The 22,676-nt window shown below is 40.3% G+C and overlaps 1 protein-coding gene across 1 annotated transcript in view; it reads left to right on the plus strand.

Annotated features, from left to right (window-relative positions):
* Window positions 1–22,235, plus strand: part of Bmx (BMX non-receptor tyrosine kinase) — a 55,196-nt gene extending 32,961 nt beyond the window's left edge. The window contains exons 12-20 of the mRNA XM_036174984.1: window positions 370–449; window positions 4,168–4,295; window positions 6,252–6,326; window positions 7,022–7,193; window positions 9,374–9,590; window positions 10,682–10,746; window positions 12,840–12,958; window positions 17,444–17,601; window positions 21,780–22,235. Of these exons, the coding sequence (XP_036030877.1) occupies window positions 370–449; window positions 4,168–4,295; window positions 6,252–6,326; window positions 7,022–7,193; window positions 9,374–9,590; window positions 10,682–10,746; window positions 12,840–12,958; window positions 17,444–17,601; window positions 21,780–21,854 (1,089 nt within the window). The 3' untranslated portion in view covers window positions 21,855–22,235. The remainder of the gene's footprint in view (window positions 1–369; window positions 450–4,167; window positions 4,296–6,251; window positions 6,327–7,021; window positions 7,194–9,373; window positions 9,591–10,681; window positions 10,747–12,839; window positions 12,959–17,443; window positions 17,602–21,779) is intronic.
* The last annotated feature ends 441 nt before the right edge of the window (window positions 22,236–22,676 follow it).

Here is a 22,676-nt window from a genome sequence, read left to right on the forward strand (position 1 = left end):
TATCTGGAGAAGAAGAGTTCACATAGGATTGATAGATCTAGAAAGATACTGACTTGGGTGAGGATAAAACTCCATGGTAGAGCACTTGCATAGCAAAGGTAGGGCCCTGGGTTCTATCCCCAGCATGGAAAAAAGAAAAAATGGAAGAAGGAAGGAAGGGAGGGGGAGGGGGAAGAGGAGGAGGAGGAGGAGGAGGAGAGAATTAAGTGAGAAAAGGAAGAAGGCTAAGCTGTGGGATGACCGTTCTGTGCCAACTGCTGGGTGACCTGTTCCTTTGGTGGCATTTAAAGTGGATCTAAAAATATTTTTTCCTTACTGCCTACATAAAAATCATTTTTAAAAGTAATGATAATTATTTCTCCTTTTCAGGGCAAAGAAGGAGCATTTATGGTTAGAAATTCCAGTCAGATGGGAATGTACACAGTGTCCTTATTTAGTAAGGCTGTGAAGTAAGTACAACGTAGATTTATTTCTTTTCTTCTCTTTGGGACTGTTGTTTGAAAACAATGACAACTTAGTCATATTTTGAGATGTGACACTACTCTTGAACTCTGGAATTTGGGATCAAAGTATTTGTGTTGGATATAGCCATTAGCCATTGCCTTCTTACCCTCTACTTTCAAAAGGCTGTGCTCCGAGTGACCCCCTCCTGTCCACTCCGGACAGTGACATAGTGTTGTGAAAACAGCACTCCTCCATAAACATTTATTGAAAGAGCAGTGGGAGTCCCTTGGAGTCAGGCCTTAGCAGAAAGAGAACAAGAGAACATAGCGATAGCACTTCTAACTCAAAACTAAAGCTGTCTGCTGAGCTGAGAAGCTTGCCCCAGTGTCCAGTTCTCAGTAAGCCGTTCTGTGGGGTTCAATCAACGGAGCTGTGTTCTCTGAGTAGCTTGCGCCTGACTGCTGCCCTTTGCAGGTAAGAGTTCTAGTTCAAAGTCAAACTTCTCTTCCCATTTCAAGCATTTATTATGTTGAGCAAGTTTCTTAACTGCTCTGGGCCTGAACTTCCTCATTTGAAAGGGATTCATAATAATGACCTTTAATACATTCAAAGCAACAAGGTGTTGTTAAATAAAACTGCAATAGTTACTGCAAGTTAGGCCTGTGACCAATTACATATGATTAAAATTACTTCCCACATTCACATCCATAGTCCTTGTCCAAAGACTGTGTGTCCATCAAACAGGAAGCCACAATATTTACCTAACGACGTTGAAGTGGCCAAATATAAACTAAAAGCCTTAATTAAAGTGGTACGATTTTATATCCACAGTCCGATGAATTTGGATTTCCATGCAAGGGTTTGCATTATAATTGCTAGCTACTTGGATGTCCTTGATGTAATGTAAATAACAGTGCTAGTAAATAAATATGGGTTCACCTTTTTTACAAAATGATTTTTATGTTCTAGGAATGAAGTAAGATTAGGATATTGTCTGGCACATAGTAACATCCAGTTCAGGAGCAGTTACTGTTCATGGTGTTGCTGCAAGAATACTATAGGCCTGACACTTAGGTGTGTAAGACTTTTAGAGTCATCTATCACGGTCATCCTCCTCCTCCTCCTCCTCCTCATCATCATCATCATCATCAGCAGCAGCAGCAGCAGCAGAAGCCCCCTCTAGAAGTTGGTTTTCTTGAGACAGCCTCACCATGTAGCCTCCAATCTTGAGCTTCCCACCCTTGTCTCCCCTGGACTGGGATTACAGGCACATACCTCCCAGACTTTTATAAATCACCACCAATAAACAAACAACCAAGCCATGTTTCTGTATGTCTGTGAAACCCTCAGTGTTGTGGGGGTGGGGGCCAGACCAATGCTTAATTGATTTGGACCATTTTAAAGAAATATTTCTTAACAGCTAGACTGAGTGACTTGTGTAGATATGTGCCCCATCCCACAGAGCATGCATATGTATTTGTAGTAATTAGATGATATGCAGGCATTTCATTTTGAGATTTGTTTTACAGAATATCTACTTCCATGTAGAAATAATGGGGTATATCTTGAATGGCCATACCGCATTTGCCAGTACCGGAATCCATGGATCTAATAAGCACATACACTAGATTGTACATGGTCACTGCCTGAAACAAATCCAGTAACTAAGAACATTCTGTTCACTGAGTATCCAAAACAGCTGTGGCCCTCTGGATAGAGCCAAATTCAATAGCACATGTCTTCTCTTTTGAGCTTCATCACCCCAGATACATGTTTGAAGCTGATCCAGTAGGAAAGTATCAAAAAGATAAGGAATTAAATGAAAGCCATAGCCTTTTTAAAAAAAATTGAGGCAATAATTTAATTACATTTCTCCCTTGGTCCCTGATCTCCTTCAAATTCATGACCTCTTTTTTCATTAATTGTTATTGCATGCAACATATATTTGAATATGGATATATATTCATAACTAGAACCTGTTGAGTCCATATGATGTTGCTTGTGTGTATGTTTCCAGGTTGACCATTTGGCATGGGACAACCAATTATGCTCTTCCCTGGGGAGGAGCACCTCTCCTGCCCACAGCTCTTCTCGGTTTCCATCCAGTTTGCCGAATTCACTGATGTCATTCTTGTTCAGCTCATGCTTGGACAGCCATGTTTGTGAGACTTTTTGTGTATAGCTCCTGGCTTTCCTAGGAGACACCATCTCACAGCAAACTCCCTGATCCTCTGGCTCTTACAATCTTTCAGATCCCCTCTTCTAGTTTCCCTTACCTTAGGTGCAGTTTTTGTTTTTGTTTTTGTTTTTGTTGTTGTTGTTGTTGTTTGTTTTTGTTTTTGTTTTTATAGATATATCTGTTTGGACTGGGAAAGCAAAACTCTTTTATGAAGTGTCATCAGCTTATACTGACACCAGAAATAGATCAGCCATTTGCAACAAAGGGAAATATCGTTTCTTCTTCTTTTTTTTTTAAATTGCATTTTTAAAACTATGTTAATATTACAATACAAAAAATTCATTAACTGATAAACTTGTGTGGCAAGTATAGTTCATGTGTGGGTACACACACACACACACACACACACACACACACACACACACACATCCCACAATCTCATCTAATCTTTATAAAAATCAGAGAAGGTAGTGAGTGTTAGAACTGGACTCTAAAATCTAAGATAGGCATATTGTTCCTGATTAGCCAGAATTGATGTGCATGAACTCATCCAAGTACTCTAGAACTGGAGAAAAAGAAGAAAATGTTTTATGTGGAAAGCATGCATACTGTAGTTATTGGATCATAGCATAGCCCGGACCATAGCAAACACCTGGTAAACTGATGCTAACAATAGTATTGTTGCTGCTGGGAAAGAAGAGGTCTAGACGAGGAATTTAAAGATGCTTCTGTGCTTTCTTCCTGCATGCCCCACTCCCAAAGGAGCTCTAGGGTGATAATACACACAACCTGATCACCTTTGCCCACACAGCTTTCTCCCCATTATTATCGTAAAAGAGAATTTATGTTCTCACATAATTCAAAAGAACTTCAAGTCTCTTAGCCATCAAAGGTAGTTTCTATGGAATCTATTTTTTTGTTTTGTTTTGTTTTTCGAGACAGGGTTTCTCTGTGTAGCTTTGCACCTTTCCTGGATCTCGCTCTGTAGCCCAGGCTGACCTCGAACTCGCAGAGATCCTCCTGCCTCTGCCTCCTGAGTACAGGATTAAAGGCGTGTGCCACCACTGCCCGGCGAATCTATTTTTATAGTTACTAGGGGAGAAACAGTACATGAAATTATTTTTTTTAAAAAAATATTGCTATTATTATTATTATTATTATTATTATTATTATTATTATTATTAAGCTGTGCTGGTAGATATTCATATGTGGAAATTAGAGGAAAATTTGTAAAAGTCAGTTCTCTCTTTCTATCATGTAGAATTGAACTCAGGTTGTCATGGTTGGCTGTGGGTACCTTTGTTGGCTGAGCCATGTTACTAGCACCTAAAGTTGAAATTTTATTGAGTGTGAATATTTGTCTATGCACAACGGACACACTGAGTTCAGAGAGGATCCCTCTTCCATAATCACTGGTTGTCATGGATGCTTTCAGAGAAACATCAGATGTCGTCTGAGTACAGATTCAAAATAATTATTCACTCATTATTTCATCAAAAGTGTGTTGTTTAGAGAATTGTAACATCATCTTTCTCCCTTACTAGTGATAAAAAAGGAACTGTCAAGCATTACCATGTGCATACTAATGCTGAAAATAAATTATACCTGGCTGAAAACTACTGCTTTGATTCCATTCCAAAGCTCATTCACTATCATCAACACAATTCAGCAGGTAACTTATTTCAGGTTTTCTTTTGTGGGCCCTCACAACTAAATGTCAATTTGCTTGGATATCACCGATCTTCTTAATAATTAATTAATAAAATTAAATATTAATTAATATTCTTGATTAATAGGATACCAAGAAATGAGGGGGAAATGCTATCAATCTCTGTCTGTTATGATTTGTAGCTCACACCTCCTCAAGTAAAATATAGTACACTACATAAAACTAGAAGGAAAAAAGTTGAATAAGTTGAACGACTTAAAAGAAAAATTCATTTTTGAAGATTTTATCTATTTTTAATTATGTGTGTGTTGTGCATATGAGTGCAGTGCCCACAGAGACCAGAAGAGGGCATCAGATCCCCTAGAGTTGCAGTTAGAGATGGTTGTGAACCACCTGATGTGGGTGCTGGGAACCAAAGTCAGGTCCCCTGGAAGAGCAGTATAATGCTCTTAATCACTGAACCAGCTCTCTAACCCCAAAAGGAAAATTCTTTTTGTTTTTGTTTTGTTTTGTTTTTTGTTTTTCCAGACAGGGTTCTCATGTGCACAGGCTGTCCTGCAACTCACTCTGTAGCCCAGGCTGGCCTCAAATTCAGAGATCCAAACTCAGAGATCCATCTGCTTTTGTCTCAGGAGTGCTGAGATTAAAGGTGTGCACCACCACCACCTGGAAAATTATTTTAATAAAACTTTATTTCTAGTTCTTTTTCCTTGCCCATAAAAGCAAGCTGATTACAAAATTCAATTAGAGAAATGTGCATCATTGGATGGGTAACTTCTCAGTACAAGATGGTGTCAATGATGTTTGTATATGGATACTAGTATTTGTTTTATAAAAATTACATATTCAAAAACATTATACTTTACAGAGATAAGATCATTATCCACATCCTAGTCAGTTCATTTTCCTTACTTACCTTGCCTTTGAGGACCTTCCATCCAAATATTCATGTCTTACCTTGATGTCTTTAACAGCTACATAGAATTCTATTACATTTTGCAGTAGCCCTCTGGTGATTAGCAGTGGATTATGTGTGATATTTTTACATTTTAATAGATATTTTATTGCATAGCACTGCACACATAGCTCTGTACATTTGCTTGAATGATGCTATTCCTAGTTTCTAAGACAAAGACTATGAACATTTAAAAATTAGAAATTGTTATTACAGCAGTAGTTGAACGTATACATATTTCAAAAAGGTGCTTATTTCTAATTTATTTATTTTTAATTAAAATATTTCATCACAAAGACATTACATTTCTAAGAGAAATCATAAGATGCAAAATACATTTAAAATAATCATAATAATCATAATTATGGTATTGAAAACATTTGGTGAACACTCCTTAAAAAAAAAAAATGAATACCTAAATAGGAAGGACGGGAAAATATGTGTGGTAGTTCCGATCAGGAAACATCCTATGCTTAAAGCAATAATTATTTACTCTTTAGGGTGATTTTCTTCAAGACACTATAAGCATGATGGTTTTAACCCAACTTTACCATAGCTATATGTTGATGAAAATGGCTTGAGCATTTAACATAATTTAGAAATAGATTTAATTTTAAGATTGCTTGTTTTGTATATAAATATGTTTACTATTTGAGTTTTGTCAGATTTCTGTGCTATTTATACACATATGTAAATGTAGAACTGGAAAAAGACAGTTAAATGTGAAAGATAAAAAATTTTATGTAAAATATTCCATCTAGCAATTAATCCCTATGGAATTTCACACAAAGGAACTGAGTCTTTTAGATTTTGTTTTGCATTAAGTGAATTTGTCGAGTCAAGCCACTGAATGCGAGTACTTGATGAAAATACTCAGCATTGATTCTCATTCTGCATCACAACACCCCAAGCCCCACATTTTCAGCTTATTGGGAGAGTGTGAAGTGATTCTATGTAACATGGTACAATGCTAATGTGACATTATGCTGCTGATTCCATTGCAGGCATGATCACACGGCTCCGCCACCCAGTGTCAACCAAGGCCAACAAGGTCCCAGTGTCTGTGGCTCTAGGAAGTGGTATGGACACACCCTTGGGCTCTTAAACTCCGTTTCCCATCATTTGGGGTTCAAACACATGTGAACCAAACCGAACTGACACCTGACGGATGACAAGAAGGAAGTCCCTGCACAGACTGCACCAGGAAGAAGTTTAGTCTAGCTTATTTCTTTCATTTAGTTTTGTAAACCATCTGTCCCCACATCCAACTCTGCAATCTCCCCAGCTTTAGCAAAACATCTATCAAGCGTTTATTCTTACCAGACATTACCATTCACCTCCAGCATCTCTTACCTATCCTTCCTTTTTCCTGGATTCTACGCCTGCTCCTATTTGGAGCCAGTTCTCAGCTCAGTATCTTTTGGGTAATAACATCCACCTTAATCACAGTTTCATTTATTTTATATGAAAAATCTAACAATGGTTTACCAACCAAAGAGCATTAAGTAAATTTTTTACATTGGCTCTCTCCAAGACAACCCCAGTTGGCACAAAATATTTCATTTTGACTATTTTTGTCAAGAACTGCAGCTGCTTTGAGAACATCATTTCCTGTGATGTGGTCATGGTATCAATTCACAAAGGATTTTTTAAGTTATTAACTTCAAATGATGTCTTATTGGTCTTAGTTTTGTGAATACCAAAGCTCATTGCAGAAGAGGTCACTTTGGGAGTTGTTGACACAACTTCTAAAGTGTCTGCCTTGCCTCCTTAGGAATTTGGGAGCTGAAACGAGAAGAGATTACCTTGTTGAAGGAGCTGGGCAGTGGCCAGTTTGGAGTGGTCCAGCTGGGCAAGTGGAAAGGGCAGTACGACGTGGCTGTAAAGATGATTAAGGAGGGTGCCATGTCAGAAGATGAATTCTTTCAGGAGGCCCAGACCATGATGTAAGTCTCTCCTCAGGAATGACAATGTTAAATCTCCCTAGAGGAACATCAACATTAGCAGTCCCTGTTCTTAACATCTGTAAAGCCTGACCTATGTTGTAAATATAAATATTTAAGAGTGATAATTTGGCCTAACAAGCCGTTAAACACAATCAATATTGTGCTCCTAATTTGACAAGTAGGCCTGCACAACACCTTGAAAAGCCATGTTTGAAGTCAGAATATTTCTGATTCTATTGAGAAAGCAGCCTCTGGCCTCTGTGCCTTTGAATTCTCTACCCGTGATCTGTCTCCTGTTCACAACATTATCTGTGCTACAAAGGGCCTTTGTAGTTACATGTAGATACAGCACTCAGTATATCTAAATTCCCTTCACATCTCCCACAAACAACTATGTATTAGCCAATGGTGTTAGTTAGGAGTAGGATGGCTCCCCCTTGAAGAAACAGCTCCAGTATGGTTCAGGAGTCCTAAAGTGGGCAAGTCCTTCATCTTTAGAAATGCTTTTAACCCAGGTAAAACAGCATGGCTGGTCACTCTTAGAAAACCAATCAGGGAAGATCAGTGTTCTATCAAGGTCTTGGTCAGATGGGTCAGTCAGTAAAGTGCTGGCTTTGCAGCATGAGTTCAGTCCTTTGAGCCCATGTGAAAGAGCTGTGCACAGTGATACAAGCTCGTAATCCTAGCCTGGGGAGGAGGAGGCAGGTGGATCTCTGGAGTTCACTGTCCAGCCAGCCTTGTCTAATTGAGGACTCTAAGGTCTCAATGAGAGACCTTGTGTCAAAAACAAGGCAGACGGTCCTGAGGTGTGACAGCCAAGGTTGACCTCTCTTCTCCACCACACAACACAGTTGAAATTTGCAGATCCCAACCTACTTCTGTTGCTGTGATAAAGGCCATAACCAAAAGCTGCTTGAGGCAGAAAGCGCTTCTTTGGCTTACATATCCACATCCATTGAAAGAACCATTCAACAGGTCACTGAGACATCTTTCTAGGCAAATACTCCAGTGCCTGTTTCCTTATGAAGATCAAAGGAGACAGGAAAGTTACAACAATCACTTCCACCATGACTGAAGCATTGTTCAAAAGTAGAGATGCTGCATAAATACACACCTTTGAGCAGGGCTGTCTTCGTGGACATATCACCCGTATTAGTGAGGTCCTCTAGTACTTGCTTCTATACTCTGCTTTCCCTGTTGCAGAATAATACCTTTCTATTTGGTTTGTGGTTTTGAGACACATTTTCATTTTGTAGCTCAGGGTAGCCTGAAAGTTACTGCATAGCCCAACTTAGCCTTAAAATCATAGCAAGGCCCCAACTCACCCCCTAACTACAGGGAAATATAGGCATGAGCTATCACATGTAGATCAAATTAAGTTGTAAACAATTATTTTCCCCTATTCTCATTTTTCCCAGAACCTGAAAATTATGTGGCTAGTTCTGTCCTTGGTAACAAAACTATTACATAGAACTAAAAAAAGCCCCTTGATGTCCCCCTTTCATAGAACACAAATTTCTTAAAAAAAATTTCTTGGGTACATGGTACAGCTAGTGTCCCCTGGTAAATATTAAAGTTCATTTTGGTTATTAAGGAGTACTATAACTTACTTGTAAAACTGATCCAAGCACTGGTGAGGTGGAAACAGGAGCACCTTGGGGCTTATTGGCCAGTCAGCCGATGCTGCTTGAAAAGCTTCAGGCCAGTGGAAAACCCCATCTCAAAGGAGATTGGTGGCCTTTCTGAAGGTGAAACCTGAGCTTGTCCTCTGGCCTCCACACACAAACATATATGCAAGTGCACATGCATACATACACACAGGATCATTTTTAAAAATCAAAAAAAGGAAGAGAGAACAAAAGACAATTTAAAAAAGAGAGATTATGTGCAGTCTCACTTCCCCAGACAGCAACCATTTTTATGTTCTATACACCCATCAAATTATAATACTTCTTCTACACATGGCGCTATCCTGGTTCTCGGGAGAAAGAGTAAACACAGCAGGTCCACACCGAGAGCACTGCTGGGGGCTGCCAGTATCAGATCTGAGGCATCCTAGTCCCCAAACAGGATCTTAAGCTCCCAGGTCTCTTTTTTTGTTCAGGTAGAAGGAGTGAGAATCTGTTCATCCTTGCTCAGGCCATCTGGAAAATGAACTTTTCAAATCGATTCTTTTTCAGGAAACTCAGCCATCCCAAGTTGGTTAAATTCTACGGAGTATGTTCGAAGAAATACCCCATCTACATAGTAACTGAGTATATAACCAACGGTTGCTTGCTTAATTACCTGAAGAGTCATGGGAAAGGACTAGAAACCTCTCAGCTCTTAGAAATGTGCTACGATGTCTGTGAAGGCATGGCCTTCTTGGAGAGCCACCAGTTCATACATCGGGATTTGGTAAGACAAGTCGTCGGAAGGTCGATGAAATGAGAGGACAGAGCCCACAGTGCCCTCCTCCAGGGATAGGGTGCTGAGAGGTCCAACAAAGAGGGTGTCAGAGTAAAATGAGTCATGAGGACCTTCCCTCCATAGCTATCTGTGTGTGGTGTGAAGAACAGATGGAAAGACTCGGGCCACTTTAGTGTTTCTCAAGACCATTAAACTGAAGTTGACCTTTACTCTGAAAAGAGCTTACTGCCAAAGCAGTGACTTGATACAAAACTGAACACACACACACACACACACACACACACACACACACACACACACTAGATGGAAAGTAAAGTATGTGTTGGGATTGGTTGGTATTCACTGGCCTTTAGCTTCAGGGATTTGCTTGTGCTGAATAGCAAGTGTACTCTACACACCAGGCCAATGCGTCCCATAATTCCTGTGTGTAGTGTGTACAACTTCTGAGCATCTGAAGAATGCACAGGATCTAGTGGAAGGCATTTTGGCTCTCTCCTTGTTAAACTGAGATTCTGTGTTCAAGTACGTTTTCAATAAGTTTGGATGTATAGAGGGGCTACCCACCAACCCTGTATTTGCACAGAGTGCTCTTGAGTAGGATCAGCAGGAAATATTAGTTAGAAGGAATAGGGGGAGGAGATAAAGATAGAAAAAACAGGATAGCCTCGACAGGGCATGGAACCTATTCCAACGGGCCCAGAATGTCTCCGCCCTAGGATATTTATAGAGATGCCAAGGGGTGGAGCAAAAGATCTCCCCCCAGCACAGCCAAGTGCAGACCATTTCAGACACCTGCACTCAGGCCCGTGGTCCTCATTATCTATGCAGACCTGCTGGGTAAAGCCACTAGGAAACCTGAAAATGGTCTCCCATACAGATGCTTGGGAGGCTTATACAAGAACATTTTCATTTTGAAATTTACAAGAAATTAAAAAAAAACAATTCAGAGTAATTGGGGTTGTGATAGGCTGTGTTGGATTTTGCTGAAAATGAAGTCGAGGAGAAGAAAATATTGGAGTCTGATATCGGGAGACCCTTGGTTGCTTTTACTACTTGAAGATTTTGCTTTCCTTCCCAAGGCTGCTCGGAACTGTTTGGTGGACAGTGACCTCTCTGTGAAAGTCTCAGACTTTGGAATGACAAGGTAAGCCAGTAATATCACCAACAACTTTTCTTTCTGATGTTTCCAACTCTAGCACCAATGACCCCTAATATGTTGTGGGGTATAGCCCCATTTTGGGTTGTAGCATTCCCATTAGTTGTAGTCAAGAATCTGATTTCAAGCTGGGTGGCCAACTCAATTGGTAGAGTGCTTGCTGCACAAGCGTGAGTTTGATCTTGGATTCCCAGCATACACATCAAATCCAGGCCCTATAGTGTGCACATAACCCCAACAACTGCAGGGCAGGGGCAGAAGGGCCAGCCAGTCTAACCAATCAGCGAGCTCCAGATTCAATGGATACTCTATTTCAAAATATGTTGGAGAATCTGGAGAGATGGCTCAGGAGTTAAGGACACTTGTTGCTTTTTCAGAGGACTGGAGTTTGATTCCCAGCATCCATGTCAGATGGCTCACAACTGCTTGTAACTCCAGCTCCAGGAGATCCAACACCCTCATCTGCCCTCCTTGGACAATTGCATGAATACACACACACACACACACACACACACACACACACACACACACACACACATGAATTTTGACTATACTAAGTTCTCTAGGTGAGCCATTTTGGTTTTATTTTATAGTAACTCTGTTGGCAGATAAGTAATATTCCCTAGTATTAATTACACAATAAGTAAGTAATGATTGTAGAAGATATTATCAAATTATGTATATGTATGTCTATGTAAGTATGTGAACATGAATGCAGGTGCCCACAGAGGCCAGAGGAGTGGGATCCTTCTGGAGTTGGAGTTACATGGGAGTGTGAACCACCTGATATGGATGTTGGGAATCAAACTCAAGTCCTCTGGAAGTACATACTCTTAACTGCTGAGCCATCTCTCCAACTCAGGCCTTATTTTTAAGTATAGCCAAACATTCCCATGTTCCACTTGAAACAGAATTATATCAGACATACATACTGTTTTCCCCCTTAAAACAGAATTACATTAGACATACATGCTTTTGCACATAACTATATACTGTGAACAGATTTTTTTCTGTTTTTTCAAGATAGGGTTTCTCTTTGTAGCCCTACCTGTCCTGGAACTCACTCTGTAGACCAGGCTAGCCTTGAAATCAGAGATCCATTTGCCTCTGCCTCGTGAATACTGGGATTAAAGGCATGTGCCACCACCACCCACCCCATGCACAGATTTTTATTTGGTGAAATATAGAACTATATCATTTTTAGTGGTTGCATAGTATTCTATGTATTTTTACATAGTATTTCTACATAAAACAGAATTGAAATATTCTTCAACATGAGTACATTGAGGTTATTTCCAATTTATAATCATAATATAGCATAGGCTTAGTAGACATCTTTGAATTTCTATTTTTGTTTTTTTTCCTATCAGATAGTTTCATCATTATTTATAATAGTTAATTAAGAACAGTTTGTACAATTCAATAAATTTATTACTCCATAAGAGTGAATGCTGTTCAGTCACCAAAGATTATGCTGGAGGAGAAAATGTACCCATTTGAGGACATCCTTTCAACTTGATACTGAAGAAAAAAAAAGCAAATCTCAAAACAACAAAAACCCAGTTCTGTTCAACTTATAAATAGAGAAAATACACAATCAAAAAGTACAAGGAAAAAATGTATTTTGAATGATATAATTACCAGGCATCATTGTGGTAGAACTCTGAATGATTGTATTTTCACATTTTTAAGGGTTTTGATAGTTACCAAACATTTTGCACCTGAATTCTACTATGTTCCAAGTTACATTTCCTAATTGCCTACAAATCACTAAAAGCTAACATATCACACTGAAAAGAAATCACAGACAAGATATAGTGGCATATACCTACAATCCTAGCTTTTGGGAGGCAGAGGCAGAAGACCAGGAGTTCATGAGAACTTGTCTCAGGAACAGAGAGAGATAGAGAAAATAAGAGACAAATTAGCTAGAAACCTGAAGTGTTCAGCTGACAATGGATGCTATATGTCCTTCATCAACCTGGCTAATGGTGGGCCATGGAGGCCACAATGGCCACTAGAGGTCATCCCAGTTTGTAACATCATCTGTCTTAATATCTGGGTTGGTGTTTTCCCTACAGATACGTTCTTGATGACCAGTATGTCAGTTCAGTAGGAACCAAGTTTCCCGTCAAGTGGTCTTCCCCAGAGGTGTTTCACTACTTCAAGTACAGCAGCAAGTCAGACGTATGGGCGTTCGGTAAGGAAGTAACCACACAGCACCCAGTCCCGTTTCAAAAGCTGGCTTCCACAACAGGAAACCACAAGAACAGCAACATCCATTTGAAAATGAACCCAGAGTCTTTACAAAATTACACACACGGTGTGAGACAAGTGAGTGGTTGAAGAAGACAATTTCCTTCCTTGGGGTCAGTGTTAGGAAGTCTTATACACTTCCATAATTTACATCACATTAGCATCTTCCCAGAGAACCAAAAGACTTAGGGGCCTTTCCAGTGAAACTTTCAGGTTTTGTTTTATTTTGTTTTGAAACAGGGTTTTGCTATGTGACCCAGGCTAGGCTCAAACTCATGATCCTCTTACCTCCTTAGCCTCTCAAAATCTAGGATTACAGGTGTGTACCACTTCTAGCCTTTCAGAGTTTTGTGAAGGAATCATTAAAATTTAAATCTTGGTTTATTTTAAACCCCAACGGTTGGAGGACTTAAATATAAACCACTGTTTATGGGCATGAGTGTCACTATGGTAACTGTTCTAATGGGTCTCTTTAGAATGGGCAGAGTCTTTGGGCATCCCTAATATAAACAGCAGACTTAACTGTTTGCTGTCTTTGGCTTTGTGTAAGTTCTCTTTCCATTATTATAAATAATACCTGGCAAAATCAAGATAGAAAAAGAAATAATTTATTTTGGCTCATGGTGTTGAAGGTTGCAGTCTGCAGTCTGACACATTGCCTCAGTGTATGTGGTAAGGTGGATAAGGACAGAGTAGAGGATGTGGCAGGAGAAAAGCTGCTCCCCTTGTGACCAAGAGGAAGAGGAGAGATGAAGAGGAGATGCTGCAGTCTCACTCTCCCCTTCAGGGCTCTCTCCACATGGCTATAAGGCCTCTTAAATTTTCCACACCTCCCAAAGGCACCAAACTGGGAGCTAAGCCTCTAAACTACAGCAAACACTTACCTTGTTTCAAATCACTTCCTCCCCTTGCTCAAATTAGCATTTTAGATCAGGATTTTGGAGACAACAGTCCTGGACCAAACTAGGTGCCCTGTTGAAGTGTTAATCTAATTAATATTATCAATAAAAACCAGGATATCAGGTAAAAACCTGAAAGAAGCAGGGGAGCAGCCATTAGTGACTTCCTACCTCTTCCATTCCTCTGACCACTTCCTGTCCCTCTTTCTACAGTCATCCTAACCTCTATGGTTAGTTAACTAGTGGCTAGCTCTGCCTTCTGACTCCAAGCAAACTATTTGTCAGAACACAAACAAAATATAGCACAACACCCTGTTTCTGTAAATAAAGTTTTATTGGCCATAGGCATGCCCATTCATTTCCATGTTGTCTATGGCTGATTTTCTTCTATAAAAGGGTAATTGGCACAGATACCATTTGATTCACAGTCTAATATATTTACCATTTCATTTTTTATAGAAGTTTGATAACCACTATTTTCTTAAAATGTTTAGATTGAAATTTACTGTCTCAGGCTGCATGAAAAGACACACCTATAATCCTAGACCTCAGGTACTGAGGCAAGAGGATCATTGCCAAGTTGAGGAACTTAACAAGATCTATCTCAGAACAACAACAAAAGATTGACTAGTTGATTTGGCAGTATAGCTCAGAGGCAAAGCATTTGCCTAGAGTGTTCAAGACCCTGGGTTTGATCCCCAGCACTGCAAAAACAGACAAATAAACAAAACCAAAAGAGGAAAAGCCAAATTCAGTAGAGGTGATTGTGAAACAGTAAAAAAATTCTTAAGTTGTGATTCTGTCAATTGTCAGAGCTTGGGGTTTTTAAAAATATGTTGATAGAATCATGACTGTTTTCAATAACTCTCTGATAGGTATAGGATAACTCAGTCAAATTATCACCAAGTGACATAATATATTAAACATGACCAAGAAATATTTCATGCTTGTCTTAGTCCATAAGTGCAATTTGATTTACCACTTAATACATTCAAGGCAACTTGAGAGAAGGAAATTTTAGTCAGCAGTTTATTTTTCTGTCCTAAATAAATATTAAAAGTAAACACTCCCTTTTGGAAAGTATAAAGATAATTAAACGGGCATATAAAAAGGCAAAGTCACTCAGATAGTGTTTTTGTGATGTTTGGCCCTTGTTGTCAAACTAGTTTCAAATATATGTATCAACTGATATGCCTGCTAAATATTATTCTTGAAATCTGTACCCTGTAGTTGGAAGTTTTCCTGTTCCCCACAGCCACTCAGTCTCCAGTAAATACACAGAGGCTTGTATCAATTACAAACTGTTTGGTCTATGACTCAGGCTCTTGCTAGCTAGCTCTTTCACCTTAAATTAACCCATTTCTAATCAATCTACATATTGACACATGGGTGTGGTGTTAATGGTCTATTGACATGTTGCTCCTTGGGTGGCAGGCTGGCATTTCCCTGATGCCACCCTTCTTCTCCCTGTATCTTTGCTTGGATTTCCCACCTAGCTATAATCTGTCTTGCCATAGGCCAAAGCAGCTTCTTTATTATCCAATGGTGACAACACATATCCACAGCATGCAGAAAGACTGTCTCACTGCAGTACCCTCATTCAATAGTTACAGCTTGTTTTTGACCAAAGGCAGCATTATTCAACCTGATTATCCACCTCATAAAACAACCAAGCTGCAGTTGTTTTCTGGCTGTTGTCAGACACTAAATATTTTCTTAAATATTTTACTCCTGCTGTAGATATTCAGAATGAATTGGGACCTATGAAAGCCCCTCTCAGAGAAGACCCTCCCTCCCCAAGTACTTTATACAATGCTACCAGCCTTGGAATATGAGCAGCCTTGCCAAGAGAGAGTTATGAGGGAGTCTTGCTCTTTTGTAGAACTGGTTTAGAACATGTTTTAAAGGAAGAGACACCACAACATGGAAGACTGCTTTATTATATTTTACATAAAATCTGTAGCCTACAAGTCAAAGTTTGGGGTTTGAGAACAATTGTCTTCTTTCTGTATATGTGGGTTGTCCAGGGTTTTGAACCTGGAACAGTGTTTAAAGCAGTGGTTCTCAACATGTGGGTCATGACCCCTTGTTTCTCCCATCTCACCCAGCCCCAAGGTCCCACAGCGCTTATAAAATAGTCATTCATAGGCTTAATATTAATTACCAGTTGCATGGCCTATGGCAGGCTTCTTGCTAGATAGCTCTTATGTCTTAAATTAACCCATTTTTATTAATCTATGCATTGCCACATGGCTTTGTGGCTTACTAGTACTTTTACATCTTGCTTCTCCTGGCGGTGGCTCCCAGCTTCTCCCTGGACTCTGACTTTCTCCTTCCTATCTCTCTTTGATTTCCCAACTGCCTCTAAGCTGCTTTGCCACAGGCCAAATCGGTTTATTTATTAACCAATGGGAACAACATATATTCGCAGTATACAGAAAGACCATCCCACAGCATCCTTTGGGTCGAATGATCCTTTCACAGGGTTCTCATATCAGATATCCTGCATATCAGACATTACATTATGGTTCATAACAGTAGCAAAATTACAATTATGAAATATCAAAGAAAATGATTTTATGGTTGGAGGTCACTGCAACATGAGGAACTATATTAAACTGTCACAGCACTAGGAAGGTTGAGAAGCACTGGTTTAGCATCTTTGTCTTTGGAGAGAATGGCACCATTCAGGTAGCATTTTCAATACCCTGGTACTCTTTCAAAAGCACTCTGTGTTGTATCCTACTTAATCCTCATGGCAACTCCAGAAGGTGCTGTTTGGTAGGAGAGCTGAGGCCAGGAGGTGTTAAGAGAATTGACCTGGCCTGCAAGTTGGAGAACTCAGCTTTCAAAGGCCACATCCGAATGACCCCAAATGTCATTCTTGATCATCATAAAGATGATCACAAAGACTCGGTGTCTTATCCTAAAGTGAGCAATGTCTTCCATGGACTGGGGACTATGAACATTCTGAAAATGGACAGATGAGCCACGGGTTCATGTTCCCAAGACAGTAATAGCCTGTGGCTTTTATCAGATTCCCAAATGGTACCTGACTCATGACAGACCAACAGACTGTGAATAAGCATTCATTGTTTTATCTTTACATTCTACCAAAAAGTAATGTAACTATTCAATGAACTTGTGCACAACTGCAGAAGCAGTGTTGGGTAGTGGCTTACCACCCAGTTTGTTGTCAGGGTGAGGCTGCATGAGACCCCAAGTGCCTTTCCAAAGCATCCCAAGAACTTTGGCCCCCAGCGCCTCCCTCTGCTTTTGCCATTCTCTGGTTTTCTAACAAGCACAGGGTAGGGTGGGGGGAATCTGAAGAAATACAGGAACACCTAAACTGTAAAAAGCCCACCTTTCATGCCCTCCCCCTTTTACTAGGCCTGTTTTCCAGAAATCCCTTGCTCTGGCTCATGGCCTTCTGGTCCTATGATGTGAAGTCCCTTTCACAAGCTTTGGGCCTTCTGACGCTGGTTCTCTTTCTCTTCTGTCTGCTGGGGCTGCCCCCGGATGCACTACAGGGATCCTGATGTGGGAGGTGTTTAGTCTGGGGAAGCAGCCCTATGACTTATATGATAACTCCGAGGTGGTTGTGAAGGTCTCCCAGGGCCACAGACTCTACCGGCCCCAGCTGGCATCAGACACCATCTACCAGATCATGTACAGCTGCTGGCATGAGGCAAGTATGCCCCCTAAGCAGGCTGGAATGGGGGGCGGTGTTCTTTGGGGATGAGGGAAAGTACCTGCTACAAAGAAGCTGGAAATGGTCCTGGATCATGTTTGCTTGTAATGTAAAAACAAAACAAGGCAAATCTTGATAATTTGCTGAAGAACTTAGGCCATTGTTGTAAGAACTTTATAAATATCACCTCATCAGAAGATACCCTATACCGTAGATAATGATAGCAGCACTAAAACTGACAAGTGAGGCAGCAGGAGCCCAGGGAGGTTCAGGGACTTACCTCAAGTGGTATAGTTATTAAAGAGGCAGGCTGGCTGGTGCCGGTGTCCTCACTCTTTTTTTTAAAACAAACAAACAAACAAACATTTGTTTGTTTGATCGGTTGGTTTGCTTTGGTTTTTCTAGACATAATTTCTCTGTGTAGCCCTGGACTGTCCTGGAACTCACTCTCTGTAGACCAGGCTGTCCTCGAACTCAGAAATCTGCCTGCCTCCCCTCCCAGAGTGCTGGGATTAAAGGTTATACACCACCACTGCTCAGCTATCTTTTTTTTTTAAGTTTTTGAGATTATAATATAATTACATTCTCCCTTGCCTTTCCTCCATCCAAATCATCCCATATACTGCCACCACCCACTTACCCCCGCCACCGCTCTCCTTCAAATTCATGGCCTCTTCTTTCATTTATTGCTATTACATGCATTTATGTATATACTTATATAGTCCTAAATATAACCTGTTCAATCATGAATGTTACTTGTTTTTGTTGTTGGGTTTTGTTTTGTTTTTTTTTTTTTTGGTTTTACGAGACAGGGTTTCCCTGTGTAGCTTTGCGCCTTTCCTAGGACTCACTTGGTAGCCCAGGCTGGCCTCGAACTCACAGAGATCCATTTGCCTCTGCCTCCCGAGTGCTGGGATTAAAGGTGTGCGCTACCACCGCCCAGCTGAATGTTACTTGTATGCATGCTTTAAGAGCTGATCATTTGGCACTGGACAAGCAATTGGTGCACTCTTCCCTGGGGAAGGCCACATCTCCTGCTCCCAACTGCTTTACTCAGTTGCCTATAGGTCTTTGTGTAGGGTTGAGGCCTCATTCTTAACAAAACTATAAAATCTCTCCTCAACTCAAAAATTCATGACAGAAACATCTAATCACATATAGAGATCACATGAAAGATTTCTTCTTCTTCTTCTTCTTCTTCTTCTTCTTCTTCTTCTTCTTCTTCTTCTTCTTCTTCTTCTTCTTCTTCTTGTCCTCTTCCTCCTCCTCCTTCCTTTTCCTTTTCCTCTTCTTCTCCTTCTTCCTCTTCTTCATCTTCACCCCACCCCACCTTCCAGTCCCCAGAACACCCAATAACATGAAGCAGAGGTGGGCCTAAAATGGAGGAATTCCAGGTCGGATGTCTTTGCTGTTTAAACAACTAATTGGAGCTGTGAAGGCTGAAGTTCCACCACTTCCTTCACTGAACCCCAAATCTCCTCACACATACACACACTGAAAACATCAAGACATTGATGATTATGCACCCAAATTAAAAAGATAGAAAGAAAGATAATGGATTGGGGATTTAGCTCAGTGGTAGAGTGCTTGCCTAGCAAGCACAAGGCCCTGGGTTCGATCCTCAGTTCGAAAGAAAGAAAGAAAGAAAGAAAGAAAGAAAGAAAGAAAGAAAGAAAGAAAGAAAGAAAGAAAGAAGCGTGGAGCTCAGAGGATGGAGAGCAGCTTCCTGAATGCACTGAGATCTGAACCAAATCAGGAATTGTCAAAATTCCCTTGCTTTGTGAGTAGAGAGATGGTGCCAAAGCGTGTCCAAATGAGAACACCTTGAGCAAAGATGTGGCAGCAGGCAGCAGGCATGCTGTTCTCAGCTAGAGCTGTTGTTGGAACAACTGAAAATAAACTTGGAAGATTAAGTCTGGTTGATGTTCTGTACCCTGAAGAAGAGGAAGAGGAGGAGGAAAAGGAGGAAGAGGAGGAGAGATTCGATTTTTATATGTATTGTGAAGCCATTGAAAATTTTGAGCAGTACAAAAAATGAAACTTAAAAAATATTTATTTTTATTTTGTTGTGTTTCTTATGTATAGTATGGACTATAGTCCAAACATACAGTTGTTATAATGTTTATCCAGTTGTTGGAAGCATTGTTTACCAAAAGACCATCAAGAGATTAGGAGCTACCTAGCTAGGTGGTGGTGGTGGTGGTGGTGGTGGTGGTGGTGGTGGTGGTGCACACCTTTAATCCCAGCACTTGAGAGGCAGAGGCAGGCAGATCTCTGTGAGTTCGAGGTCAGCCTGGTTTACAGAGAGAGATCCAGGACAAAGCTACACCGAGAAACCCTGTCTTGAAACCCTGCCCCCCAAAAAAGAGATAAGTGGCCACCTTAATGGCAGTGAGTGAGTGGAATATTATTCTACATTTCCATGCAGAATACTATTGATTTATTTAGAGACTTCCTCTTTTGTGGTCTGGTCTTTCTATGCCAGCACCACACTATTTTAATTATATGCTATTGTACACATAAAGTACTATGTGATATTTTAACATTATGTAGACTATGGTTTCTTGTTCTTTATAGCTTTGTTGCCATTTTGCAAATTCAAAATGTGTGAAATAAATTCATCTAGCTTAAAAGAAGCCCATTCACATCTTGAAGATTGCATTTCCTTTTTAACTGGAAACATTCTACATCTCCACGACACTAACATGTCCTCCTGTAGCACAAAGGAGATTTTTCTTAATATATGTTCCAATCTACATGTGTGTCTTTTTTTATGATTCTATTATAAATGATGTTTTCCCTTCCGTCATATTTTCTGACTGGTTAGTATTGGCTATTTGATTTCATTTGTTAGTTTTTTTACCCTGCCCACCTAGCAAAATCCTTTATTGTTCAGGGAAGTCTATTGTTGGTCCTCTTGGATTGAATCAGCATATAATCATGTCCTGTGCAAATAAAGATAGTTTTCCCTTTCTAATTCTTGGGGTTAGTTTTGTTTTCTGGGTGCATTGATTGGTAATTTCAATATGATCTTAAGAGTAATGAGTATATAGGTAATGGGCTCCAGAAAGCCAGTTCGTGAAACCTTGATGCAGGGAAGAGGGGCTTGGTCCTGCTTCAACTGAATGTACCAGGCTTTGCTGACTCCCCATGGAAGGCCTTACCTTTCTGGAGGAGGGGATGGGGGATGGGTCGGGGGAGGCTGGGGGGAAACAGGAGAAGGGATGAGAGGGGAATCTGTGGCTGGTATGTAAAATGAATTAAAACATTTTTTGAATTAAAAAATGAATACTGAGTATAGAAAGTACCCTTGCCTTATTCCAAAGCTCAGTAGAAAGGTCTATGGTGTTTCTACATTCCAAAAGTCACTCTCAGTGAGTGTGGTACACATGCCTTGAATCCTAGCAATTAAGAGGCAGAGGCAGAGGCAGAGCAAATCTCTATGAGTTTGAGGTCAGCGTAGTCTACATAACAAGTTCCAGGCCAGATAAGGCTACTCAGTGAGACCCTCTATCAAAGGAAATAGAATGTCACTCACATCAGGACTGAAGTATACATGTTTTATATATTGTTCATGTGTGTGTATGTGTGCGTGCACTGTGTTTGTATTTGTGAATGTAGGTATACTGGTGCCACGGTGAGTTTGCGTCTGGTGTCAACCCTTAGTGTCTATCTTGCTTAATCCAAAATCTCTTGTTCGCTGTTGTGTATGCCCAGCTAGTACCTCTGAGTTTCCAGGCATTCTCCTGTCTCCACCTCCCGTTTTGCCATTGGAAGGTTGAGATCACAAAGACTCATGTCACATACTTGGCTTTCATGTGGGTTCTGAAGATTGGAACTTGTAGGGCACGAGTTTTTACCCACTGATTCATCTCTCAGCCCTAGATTCTTGTTTGCCATTTGAATTTTTGAGTCGAGGTCTCATGTGGCCCGACTTGCTGTGTGTAGCTGAGGAAGACTTCAAACATTTGATCCCCTTGCCTCTTCCTCCCAAATCCTCCGATTACAGATGCGTGCCTCCACACCTAGGTAATGTGATGCTGAGAACTGAAGCCATGGTGTCCTGCTTTCTCAGCAAGCACTTTAGCAACTGAGTCACACCCCCAGCCCTTATACTGTTTTTTTTTGAATTATGACTTTCATCATCTAACACATTGGGGTTTTCTTTTATTTAGCTTCCAGAAAAGCGCCCCACATTTCAGCAACTCCTATCTGCCATCGAACCACTTCGGGAACAAGATAAGCCATGAAGAGCAAATTTGGAATATTGATGGGAATGAGTATAAGCATTGACCAACACTCATTCTTTTTAAGTGAAGTAGAAAGGCACAATGTAATTTAGCTAGTTCTTTATAATGTTTTATGTGTTGTTTATCTGTTATGTTATCTGCAAAAAAAAAAGGTAGGAAACCAGACATTTCTTTGAAATTTAGGTCAAATTGTTAATTTTGTTTGTGCTGCTTTTAATGTACTACTTCTAGGCCTATGGTAGAAATTCATTTTGAGATTGCAATTTATGACTGGTGTGTAGTGTTGTGTAAAGATGGAGAAGAATTGAAAAAATTATTTGTTGAGAACTCACTTTTTTCTATTGGCATAGTGTAGTAATTAAATATCCTTTCAAGAACAGAAATGTGTGTGCATTTGCCTTATATGAGAAATGCCTCAGGCATTTGAATACTTGGTCCCCAGTGTGTGGCATTGTTGGGGGGAAGTTTAGGAGGTGTGGCCTTGATGGAGGAATTATGTCAATGGGGGAAGCCTTTACTTGTAGTTTACTCTCTCTGCTTCTTGCTTGCAGTTCAAGATGTGAGCTTTCAAAAGCTAAAGAGATGGCTTAGTGGTTAGAGCACTGGCTGCTCTTCCAGAGGACCTGGGTTCAATTCCCAGCATGTACATGGTGGCTTACAACCATCTGTAACTCTAGTCCTAGGGTATCTGATGCCCTCTTCTGGTCTTCATGGGTACCAGCTACACATGTGGTGCACCAACATAAGTGCAGGCAAAACACCTATACACATTTTTTAAAAAACATCAAGGGTGTGACCTCTCAGCATCCTGCTCCGTCTACC

Source organism: Onychomys torridus, chromosome X, assembly GCF_903995425.1.
Source record: "Onychomys torridus chromosome X, mOncTor1.1, whole genome shotgun sequence".
Taxonomy (NCBI): Eukaryota; Metazoa; Chordata; class Mammalia; order Rodentia; family Cricetidae; genus Onychomys; species Onychomys torridus.